This window comes from Solanum stenotomum, chromosome 1 (genome assembly GCF_019186545.1).
Source record: "Solanum stenotomum isolate F172 chromosome 1, ASM1918654v1, whole genome shotgun sequence".
NCBI lineage: Eukaryota > Viridiplantae > Streptophyta > Magnoliopsida > Solanales > Solanaceae > Solanum > Solanum stenotomum.
In genome coordinates, this window is record NC_064282.1 from 12,863,333 (window position 1) to 12,875,711 (window position 12,379).

The 12,379-nt window shown below is 30.8% G+C and overlaps 1 protein-coding gene across 3 annotated transcripts; it reads right to left on the reverse strand.

The window, feature by feature from the left end:
• Window positions 1-4,103: 4,103 nt before the first annotated feature.
• LOC125869350 (GDP-mannose 3,5-epimerase 1) lies at window positions 4,104-11,965 on the reverse strand. Of its 3 annotated transcripts, XM_049549935.1 has the most exons (8): window positions 11,955-11,965; window positions 7,293-7,323; window positions 6,006-6,416; window positions 5,746-5,839; window positions 5,521-5,650; window positions 5,293-5,425; window positions 4,726-4,933; window positions 4,104-4,598 (listed from the first exon to the last, which is right to left on the reverse strand). In XM_049549935.1, exons 3-8 carry the CDS (start codon window positions 6,413-6,415, stop codon window positions 4,443-4,445), a joined length of 1,131 nt encoding a protein of 376 aa, XP_049405892.1. In that variant the 5' UTR covers window position 6,416; window positions 7,293-7,323; window positions 11,955-11,965; the 3' UTR covers window positions 4,104-4,442. The 3 variants fall into 3 exon arrangements, with proteins under 3 accessions (XP_049405892.1, XP_049405887.1, XP_049405898.1); XM_049549930.1 differs by lacking the exon at window positions 11,955-11,965 and having other exon boundaries at window positions 7,293-7,446; XM_049549941.1 differs by lacking the exons at window positions 7,293-7,323; window positions 11,955-11,965 and adding an exon at window positions 6,796-6,811.
• Window positions 11,966-12,379: the final 414 nt, after the last annotated feature.

The following is a 12,379-nucleotide window of genomic DNA, read 5'->3' on the forward strand; positions in this document are numbered from 1 at the left end:
GAAAATATTAGGGGTTAAATTGGGGGGTCTCTTTTGTCTTCTTCGGAGGGATATGTCGCCGCCGTCGGCATAGTCTGAGAATTTCGCTGCCACCACCATCTCCATCTATGCTTTGTTATTTATCCGCCTTCACCATTAGCTTCTCCACCTACTCAACGAGCTCCCGTCATTTCTTTCAAATAATAAAGCTCGAAAAAGAGAACATTCACACCACCACCAAGATCACTATGAGTCTAATTAATGTTTGTGGGTATTTTCATAATTTTATAAGTCTATGTGATGGAGTTTTTATAATCAAGAGAAGGTAATTGCTTGTCGAGAATCTAGAAAACAAACTAAAAAACACATGAGGGATTTAGATCTACATGTAAAAAATATTTTTTCTTTTTTATGGTACAATTGCATTTGAACCTAGATTGATTTTTCAAATTTGATTCAAATTATTTTTTGGTGATTGGAGATGGTGGATGGTGGATTTGATTGGTTTTTTCAAAAAATTTACATGAGAGTTGTTAGAAATTTACAATAATGAATCCGATGAAGATGGCGGTAATGGCACGGCGATTTTGGGATGATAACGGTGGAGAGATTTGACATATGCTACCATGTAGAAGAAAGAAATTAATTTTTTTAAAAATAATAATTAAAAATACAAATATTTATGAAATAACATATTTAAAACAAAATTTTAATATTGTTTTGGCTGCTCACTCTCTCAAAGAGAGTGAAATACACTCACTTTGCCATGTAAGCATTTAGGGAGGTAATAATTTCAATTTTATAAAATTCAGGGGGGGTAATAGGACCTCCGTAAAGTATAAGTGTGTAGTTGGGAATCCGGCCATAGGGGGGGGGGGGGGGGGGCTTTTGACCATTTTCTCAAAGTTAAAAGGATAAAAATGTTCAAAAAGGTAAAATAACATAGTGTGGAATATGTTATTTTATCATTCTGGCCAAAATGATTTTTCCATCCCTATTTTGACAAATCAAGAAAGGACAAAAAGAATTTACCTATTATACCATCAATTAATTACTTTGAAAAATGTATAACTTATTAATAGAGATAAAATGGTAAACTCACTACGTCAATCATTATTTTCTTAATAGATATGCTAATTTAAAGATGGACAAATAATTAGAAATAGAGTACGATTTAACGAGCAAAAATTAAAGACGGAATAGTGGGAATCGGTGCAAAAACTTCATTATTTGGTCCTTGCAATGTAATTGTGGCACATGGAACACATTATAGCTTCAAAATAAAGATCCTTGAGGCTTCTATTTCACCTACGCTTGCCGACACCCTCCAAAAAGATCTACCTTCTTTTAATTATCTGATATTAGTAAAATTATTCGTGCTTCGCTCGGGAATTTAATATCACGGAAGTTATAGAATAATACTTAAAATCTATCCGTTATTAAAACTAAAACACTATATTATCTTACACGCAAGATTATGTAATAACAAACATTAATAATGTAAAGGAAAATAAAAATTATTACATCTTATCATTTAGCCTTAATAACATAAGCATAAATTAATGACTGTAAAAATACATACCAGGATCTGTAACATAATCAATGGTCTCAGTGAGTCACTCAACAGACGCAAAGTACACAAATATTTAATTGTGAAGAAGAAGAGGAGGTTCAAAATTTTTATTGTTTTAAAATGAGAGGAAATCCCTCTATTTATAGATAAAAAAGGATAGTGTGAACAAATGTTTATTGTGTCTTATCGGAAATGTTACAACTATTTGGAAAAGTTACAACTTTTCATAAAAGTCGTAGTTTTTCATTAAAGTCGCAACTTTTCATAAAAGTTACAACTTTTCATAAAAGCCACAACTTTTCATAAAATTCGCAACTTTTAATGACAAGGGAAGGCTAGTTTTGGAAATAAATAAATTAAAAAGAAATTCTAGTTTGTGATGGCGCCACGTAGGCGGGCCTAAGGTTCTCTTTTATATATATATATATATATATATATATGATTAGCTCCACTAATTTATATTAAATTTCTGTAAGACTTCTTTAGAGATAATCTCTTTTTTTATTTGATTTTTTCCATTTTCAAGCTCGAATAAAAAATTTATGATTAAAATTTTAAGAATTTTATTCCGCTGAATGGAAGGATATTTCAACCTTTGTATCTCATTTTTTAATGACTTTTTCTTATGATAATCTCCTGTTATTTTAAGGTGAAAAATGAGAGTAATTTGTGATGTTCACGCCTAAGGTATGTTTTTCTTTCCTAACTTATACCTTATCCCATCATTATCAATGATTTGCACCTAATCTTCTTTGTTTTTTTGCATAATCATAAAGTCTTATTTTTCAATTATTTACAAGGATAATATAAAAAAATTAACAAGTTATTATGTTTGTTACGATTTAAAAATATAATAATAATATAATTAAATTACTTTCTACCAATAACATAATTGATTGTTCTGATCTTTTTAATAAACAAGGACCACATCGTACTATGGTTTGGAATCTCAATAATTAGCTAGAGACCCAATTAGCTAGGGACCACATGTATCTTTCGTAAAATACATTGCAAATAATTGAGTTGGAACTTGTAATTCAGCCTTTGTTTATGAAATTTAGATCAAATTTTCTAATTGATCATTGGATAAAAATATCAAGTAGATGAGTGGTTTTTCACCTTTTTATGGTAGATTATGATTTTTACATCTTTTTGAGTCGGATAATAATGTAATATTATTCATTTTGAATTAAGTTTTGTATAGATTTCTCGTAGGCCTCACACTACTATGAAAAACATACGAGGTGAATTCTTTTTTCTTTCTCAACTTTTGACGTGGAATTAGTTCACTTGTTCTACTTTATGAATATTTGGCTATTGAGACACTGAAAAAGTAGATTAGGAAATATGTCTAGTTTGAAAAAGTGCGTCAGTGCATGTGACCTGTGGAAAATTTTGATCCATATGTGATACTACAATCCAAGGACCACTCAACAAATAAGGAAGAAGAAAAGGTATCTTGTTCAATAATTGTGATAACTCAGACAAATTTGTAGGCATGAAATGTAAGAAGGACAAAATACTCTTCAAATTTGTGATTTAAAATAAATCAAAAATATTTATGTGGTTACAAATAATTTCAGCAAAGGTAAAATGATTAGTTTAACGTTAATTCACTACTAAATATAGATGAAGATTCAGTATCCTAAGAAAATTTCAATCTCATTACTATATGAAGAGACAATAATAACTTTGCAATGAAACCTTAACAAGGTTAAAATTTTGATAACATGATCATCAACAGCAAGATCCTGAACTAGGTAAAAAAACCAAGAGAGGATCCACTGGCAGTTATTCAATTCTCACATTTAGATCTTCTCAAACGACTATTAAACTATCCCCTTCACACAAGACCAAGGGGTAATAGATTACATTGACATGTTCAAACTAANGACTTGGTATGCCCTCATGGATTCGAGGATAAGACTTTTAAGTTCTTTGTTCATGTAATAGACTTCTTTTGATTGTAAAGGGCCGTGTCCCTACTTATGTTTTGCGACTGTGTCTAAGATGACCATGTGAGACTTAGACTTCCGCTGTGTGTTTTTAAAGTTGTTTTAAGAAGTGTAAATGTGTGGATGTAAATAAGTTTTTTTTTATTATTCCGCACTATTTTCATTATTGAATGCAATGAATGACTATGTGGCTTGTATAAGACCCCTTCGGGGTCGAGTACGCCTTGTTACGACTTGGGGGGTGCTCCCGGGTCGTGACATTGAGTTTGGATTCTCTTTAATTTTAAATTTTAATATTATATTATATTTTTTTAATTATTTTTATTTGGCCCACAGGCCGGCCCTACCTATATTTCTCAAGCCCCACAAATCAGCAGACTTATTCAGGTCGGGCTAAAAAGCCCTTTTCTTAAATGGGCTCCAAAAATCTTAGCCCAACCCTATTAAATCCCGAGTTAAGTCAGGCTGGCCCAACAGGCCTAGCCCATATTGACGGCTCTATTCCCTACTAAATATAGAAGGGTGACATTTTCTGCAATCTAGATGAAGATTCAGTATCCAAAGAAAATTTCAATCTCATTACTATATGAAGAGACAATAATAACTTTGCAATGAAACCTTAACAAGGTTAAAATTTTGATTGCATGATCATCAACAGCAAGATCCTGAACTAGGTAAAAAAAACAAGAGAGGATCCACTGGCAGTTATTCAATTCTCACATTGAAATCTTCTCGAACGACTGATAATTATACTATTAAACTATCATCCCCTTCACACAAGACCAAGGGGTAATAGATTACATTGACATGTTCAAACTAAAACCAAGAAAAGCCAACAATTAACACATCTTCTACGACGCCATAATACATACATAATGCAGCAATGTCATAGCAAGGATTGGCTTCCAGTTGAAATGATGACAGAAGGAATGAACTTATTCATTGCCATCAGCAGCACGAAGGGAACCTAGCTCAACTGGAGCTTGGGTGCCCACCACCTTGGAAGATCCATAGGTTGCAGTATCAACTCCTTGAGATTTCTCTTTCTCGATCTGCTCCTTGATCCAGAAGTATGTAATTCTCAGACCATCCTGCATGATCATTAGTTTATACATGGCACAGAACATAGTTTTGCCAAACGCAAATGACAATGTCACTTTTGATTAGAGTAAATCAGGAAGAATTTTACAATGTCAGCAGTAAAGAGCATAATGGTACCTTCAATCTCATTGTTGGAGCCCAACCAAGCTTCTCTTTTATCAGTGTGTTGTCTGAGTTACGACCACGGACTCCTTCTGGGCCAGGAATGTGTTGGACTGGAAGTTTCTTGTCCTCAAAGCTGAGAACCATCTCAGCCATCTCATTCATGCTGACCATCTCATCACTTCCAATGTTCACTGGCTCTCGGAAGTCGGATTTTGTCAATCTATATAAAGAGTAACAAATAAAACAAGCCACATAGACAAAAGCTTATTCGACGACCATTGTTGAAAGTAATACTGAGCAACTAAAATTGATTTGTTTATATACACTATAGCTAAGTTTATTATATTTCTTCCAAAGTAACAAGTAAGATCCCCCCTTGAGAAATTCAATTTCTTATCAGTAAATACGTTCCCAAAGAAAAAAGTTCAATATAAGGGGGTTGCCTAATTCTCATAATTGAATCCAGTTAAAGCACATACAACCTCAAAACATGACTTCTCCAGTAATTCAGAATAAGTGGTTATTTGTAGTAACTAATTGTTTTAATTGTGTACAGAAATAAGGATTTGGTTGTGTCACCTAAGAACCCCTTCGACACACTCATCAATGAAGGTGAATGAACGTGTTTGAAGTCCATCTCCCCACATTTCAAACTTATCCGTTGCAGTTTGTGCTTTTCTACAAAAAGCGGCAGGAGCTTTTTCCCTTCCACCTGAAATGCAGAAAACATTAAGAAAATGACTTCTCATAATCCATATAAAGATAGAATATGACTAGTCTGGTTAGCAGTGACATTCAATAAATTACCTTTCCAAGTTCCAAAAGGTCCATAGATGTTATGGAACCTTCCAATACGACATTCAATTCCAAAATCCTTGTTGTAATGTTTGCACAGTTCTTCCGTGGCAAGCTTTTCCAAGCCGTATGCATCTTGAGGCTAGAACCCACAAAACCAAAGAAAAGTTAGAAACCGTTACTTTGCAATTAATCAAATGGCATAGTAAAGAAACATTCTATTTTTAGGAAACAAACCTCTGCAGGCCAAGCATCAGCTTCTTTCAGGCTGACATTTGTTTCGAGTTGTTTGAACTCGGGGTATATGCAAGCACTAGATGCATAGAAGAACCTGAATAATATCATAGTCAGACACCAAATGAATATATTTGAACTAAATTGACAAATAAAACTATATAGTAATGCAGCAAATCCTGGAACTTTTAAACCTTAAGCACGAATTAAACTTGAATTACTATAATTAGAAGACAAAAGAGCATAAAACAAAGATAGAAGACCTTTTGACACTGTTAATCCTAGCAGCTTCCATCATATTGAAGCTGATCATAGTGTTGTTATAGAAGATAACCGAGTGGTTGGACTGAATGAAACCCATGCCACCCATATCAGCAGCGAGATTGAAGACATGGTCAACACCTTTTGTTACCTTCAAGCAATTATCCATAACCCTAAGATCCGCAAGATGAAACTCATGACAGAACATATCCTCTGTCATGTGCTCATTCTTCTTCCAATCGGAGGCAATTATGTAGTGGCCCTCGCTCTTCAAACGACGAGCAATGTGAGAAGCGATAAATCCTCCAGCCCCAGTAATGGAAATACGGAGTTTCTCAGATGGCCAGTAAGGTTCCCTCTCAAGATTCTCATAAGTGTAAGAACCATAGTTAATACCACCAGAGCTTCCCATTCTGAAAAAAACTACACTCAGTCAAATGATGTTCCTCTTTAAAAACTCACAAGGAGCAGGCAGTATCCACAATTATTAACACCTTAATGTCGAATTACCAACCCTGTTTTCTTCTCAATATCATGCAAGGGTGAGGCACTAATACAGTGAGTATAAGAAGATGTAAATTTTTGTTCAGCCTTATGAATTTATACTTGCAGTGACATAAACAAAGACACTCATATAACAAACTTGGTTTAAACAAAAGAAGAGATCTTTCTAGTGATGCAGCTCCTACAGGGAAGGTTGGGGCAATGAGTAAAATAACTACAACAACAATAACATACCCTGTGTAATCCCACAAATGGAGTCTGGAAAAGATAATGTGTACACAAACTTACCACTTCAAGGTAGAGAAACTATTTTCGATAGACCCTCGACTCAAGTAGGAACAAAAGTGAGAGCATTAAAAACCAGTTCCAACATACTCAGAATCACATATTCATAAGTGAACAAAGAACGATTAATACTAAAACAACACTATTTAACAATTCTTTCATTTCATAGCAAAAACAAAAAGTGAGAATTTGAAAAAACAGTGAGATTTCACTCCTCACTAACACCTTCCCTTTCTACTTCCTCTGGCAGGACCTCCACAACCCACCCATCCACCCACCCCCCACACAAAGAAAAACAAAATGAAGAAAAGATGTCAAACAAATCTTTCACAATATGAGATAAAACATATGAACAAAACGTAAAGATTGAAACTTTTTCAAGAAACACAGCACCCAAATACAAAACAATATCCACATTTACAAATCAAAAAGGCATCTATCTCCAAAATTTATAAATAAATATAGCAAAACCACAAAGGGGAGAAAAGGAGAGTTTTTACCTCTAAAAGTATGCAGGAGAAAAAGATTGAGGCAATGGAGAGATATATTAGAAAGAGAATTGAACGGTTGAGAGACAATTATGATAACAAGAATTTGGGTATATATAGAGAGAGAGAAAAATGACACATAAACCATACTCTCTTATTTTCCCCATCCATCCAATTGTGGAAATCTTGTTTACACTCAAGACCACATTCACTAAGGAGATTGCCTTTTTTTTTCTTTTTCTTTTTTGGCTTAAACCATGGTAAAAAGGGAAAAAATAATCTTTAACAACCATCCAAACAAAAAAAAAATGATCTTTAACCACCATCCAAACAAAGTATTAAAAAATAATAGCTTCTTTTGGGGGATTTTTCGGAGGAGGTTTGTTTTTTTATAGAAAAAAATATGAGGTGGTGAATTATCGAAATCGAACCCTCACAACAACAAGCGAAATTTAGGTAGCTAAATATAACTAATTAACTAAGCTATCAAAATTTTCTGGAGCAATTGATAAGAAGGAAAATCTTTTCTTTGTTCTAAAAAGAATGTCCACGTTAATAAATTTTATGTTGTAAGATAAATATACACACAATATGTTATGTATTGTATGCTGCCTAATCATATACTCCCTCTATTTCTAATTACTTGTCTACTTTTTTATTTATAGTCGTTCCTAATTACTTGTCCATTTTGACAAATTAAGAAAGGACACATTTTTTTTACTATTATACCCTCAATTAATTGCTTTGAAAAAGGTAGAACTTTTTGAAAATATTAAGTTTTTAATTCATCTACTTTATAATTAATAGGGGTAAAATGGTAAACTCATTATGTCAATATTTGTTTTTTTAATAGGTGTGTCAATTCAAAAATTGACTAATAATTAAGGACATAGGGAGTAATATATGGAAAAATTACTTGGATGAGTGCCTTTTAATAAATAATTACTGATTTTAGCGATACTTTTTATTTATTACCATTTATAACAATGCATAGCAATACTATGTTAAATCTACAATATGTATTAAAAGTGAATTAAGTATGTAATTTATATGTATTATAACTGTTTTAAAAAATATATTATGCTTGTTTGGTAAGAAGTTGACACACCGTATTATAAATGTATTAAAATGTGTGATAAATGTATTATCCATCAATAAAACTTGNTTCCGTGCCAAGTCAAACCAGACCACTCTTTTTGAAACGGAGGGAGTAGCTTCTTTTGGAGGATTTTTTCGGAGGAGGTTTGTTTTTTTATAGAAAAAAATATGAGGTGGTGAATTATCGAAATCGAACCCTCACAACAACAAGTGAAAATTAGGTAGCTAAATATAACCAATTAACTAAGCTATCAAAATTTTCTGGAGCGATTGATAAGAAGGAAAATATTTTCTTTGTTCTAAAATGAATGTCCACGTTAATAAATTTTAAGTTGTAAGATAAATATACACACAATATGTTATGTATTGTATGCTGCCTAATCATATACTCCCTCTATTTCTAATTACCTGTCTACTTTTTCATTTATAGTTGTTCCTAATTACTTGTCCATTTTGACAAATTAAGAAAGGACAATTTTTTTTACCTATTATACGCTCAATTAATTACTTTGAAAAAGGTAGAACTTTTTGAAAATATTAAGTTTTTAATTCATCTACTTCATAATTAATAAGGATAAAATAATAAACTCATTATATCAATATTGTTTTTTTTAATAGGTGTGTTAATTCAAAAATTGACAAATAATTAAGGACATAGGAAGTAATATATTTGGTGCCCAAAGTATATATACGACAAATAGATATTCATATATTACACTTGATGCCCAATTATGTATATACACCTATATTTACCTCCTATTTTTTTAACAAAGAAAGAAGCAAGAACAAGTGAAATTAAAATATTAATACCTATTATTTTCTCATCCTACCTTATAAAATTCTTGATAATATTTTAAACTTTTTCCTATTTTATTGGCCAAGATGTCACGAGAATCATTTCTGATTGGCTCCTCTCTCTTCTCCAATACCTCCTAACACGTCCTCACCCACGTAGTATTTGAAAGATTACATATGTATATATATTTGAAGAAAAAAATTATTTTTATTTACCAATTACAAGAAAGTAAAATAAATTATTATTAAGAAAATATTTTTATCCTAAATCAAATAATGGATTAATACATTTTTTTAATAAAAGGAAAAAGAAATTTCATAAATAGCAAAAAGATTAAACTTAATAGGCCTTCTTAGCTATAGTTTGTCTAATTACGCTTCATAACTTTAGTTTCGTATGTTATAGGTATTTCCGTTTGTATAATTCGTTTGTCACTATACAAATAGAGTAAGTATATATAAATTCGGTATTTTATATATTTAGAAAATTTTCAGAATTTATAAAAATCAAATGTATTAACAAGATAATTAAAGACAAGCTATAGTAAGCATATACAAAATTCTGGATTTATACAATTAGGAACCAAATTATATAAATTTTAGATTTATACAATTAGAAACTGAATTATACAAATTTTGAATATGGCTCACATAAATATGGTTATATGTTAGTGGCGAAAAATAATTTCTTTAAACTATAGTTATATAAAATAATTAACTAGTATATATATTTACTTAGTCGCATAATTTTCCCGATAATAATTGAATTGACTTATATTGTGAACAAGAACAATATCACTCAACTAGTCAACTGTAAAACTTTGGCAATGTTATAATTTACACATGATAAAGTTGTAAAATGCAGAATTCAATTATTTTCTCTTATTGTATCCCTACGAAATGAGACATCATCGTTCAATGTTTTATTCAACATTTTATTTATGTTCCCATACACCTACCAAACAATTCTACTAGCGATGAGATCACCTGTTTGGCGTCTCATTTATTAGTCGGGGAGCCATCATCGACTGGATTTTATTTATCAAAAAAATATATTATGTATATATATTTAAATATTAAATTTCTTCGATATAAAATAATTTTTTGTTTAGATCATAGGTTCATGAATTTTGAATTCACTCATTAAATTTAGTTAAAGATCTAAATTTAACTATTAAAACTTTATATAGTAGTTGCTTAATGATAAGAGTAATTTTGAAAATTTCTCTTTATTTGATAAAAATAAACAAGTAAAAAGATTATTTTATAAGATATACATTATATGGGGAAGGGAAAGGAAGGGGCTATACTTTTCATTTAAAAAAAAAAAAAGAGTATTGNTAGTAGTTGCTTAATGATAAGAGTAATTTTGAAAATTTCTCTTTATTTGATAAAAATAAACAAGTAAAAAGATTATTTTATAAGATATACATTATATGGGGAAGGGAAAGGAAGGGGCTATACTTTTCATTTTAAAAAAAAAAAGAGTATTGTAGATTTGGACGTCAGCTGCTCTTTTCCCCTAAAAAAGGGTGACTCTTGCACTAACAAAATATTTGGGGGTATAAAATAAAATACTTTAATACGTCACAAGTTTAGGAAAAGTATTAAACGCAATAATTGAATCATGAACTATTTTTGATCATATAAGTTTGTTTTGTTTGAATCATTAGCTATTTTAAAGTATTGCTTAGGCAGGGTGACTAGTGAGGTGACGCATATACAATTTTCTTTTGATTCTATTTGTGAAATTATATTAGGAGTGGCAAAATCAAATTCAACCTGCCTAATCAGTCCAATCCATTTAACTTTGAACGGGTTATTGACCCACATATTCATTAGCTCAACCTATCAAAAATTGAGTTGATATGTAACCCGAATTTACTCATGAGAAATCTTGTCAAAATATTTTTTAAAAACTTTTTTTTTTTCAATTTGATATGTTATATATAGCCATAATAAAGAAAAAAATTATTTCATTAGGTATTAAAATAGTTTAAAAGAAACAATAAAACAATTAAGTTTAGTAAAATTTGGGTTGGATTGGATTTTGACCCGTTATATAACTCATTACTCAACTCGTTTTGACCCATGCTAAATTATTGTCTTAACTCATTATGATCCGCCCAAATTTGACCCATTCCGCCCCTAAATTACACTGAATGCATTGTTATAACTACTACAAAGTAAACTATTCTTAAATGTTCTAAATTACTCCCTCAATTCATTTTACGTGTAAGACACATTATTTCTAAAAAAATTCAAAAAACTTTGGCCAGGGGCGGCTCTAATAAATCGATTGCCTTAAGCCAAATTCGAATGGAGGTCTTAAATTCAAATATATATTTTTTATGAAGTTTATTATAGCTAATTATTTAATTTTTCTTGAGACATAGTATTCATAATATGTTGAACTTCTATTACTTATTTTCTTTTTTATGAAAAGATTTTATTTTCTATAAGTAATTCTCTCTATATATATTTTTTAAATATACTTATAACCTATTATTTATTTTTTTAAATGACGCCCTCAAAATTTGGGGCCTAAGACAATTGCTTTTTTTTGAAAGCTGTTGAGCTGCCCCTTACTTTGGCGATGCAATAATCTTTCATTTGCTATATACTGAATATTAAATTTTCATTTTTCACTTTGAATATTAGTACGTTCACTATCATATTTCAAATCCAATTATTTCTTCCTAGCAAGGAATAAATAATAATATTAAGTACGGTTGGTACTATCTCATGATCAAGATTCAGGCATTGCAAAGTGGAAATTTTATATTAGAAAGAACCAAAATAAAATAAAATAGTAAAAGAAGCTACTGGGAAGTTTAAAGAGAATTCTTCACATAAGACGACAATTAGTCGCAATATATTAAAAGACGATAGGAAATTGCATTAAGCCAGTATGTATCTTGTTGAGCCTCCACAAAGATTTGATTGCGCTTTAATAAATGGATCTTCAATATTTACGTCAAATCAATATACACATGATATATATATAATAAATGTAAAATTCTCGTGTCATTTAATTACTTGATAATGATAAGTTGATATGATTTAATCTAACATCAGGTGCGAACAATAGAACTTATCCCCAAATTAGAAGACCTTAATTAGGTCTGTAATCTTTAAGAATAGAACTTCCAACGTTTTTTCTACTACTAGTTGCACAAATGTCTATCTGCAATTAGTTATGCTTT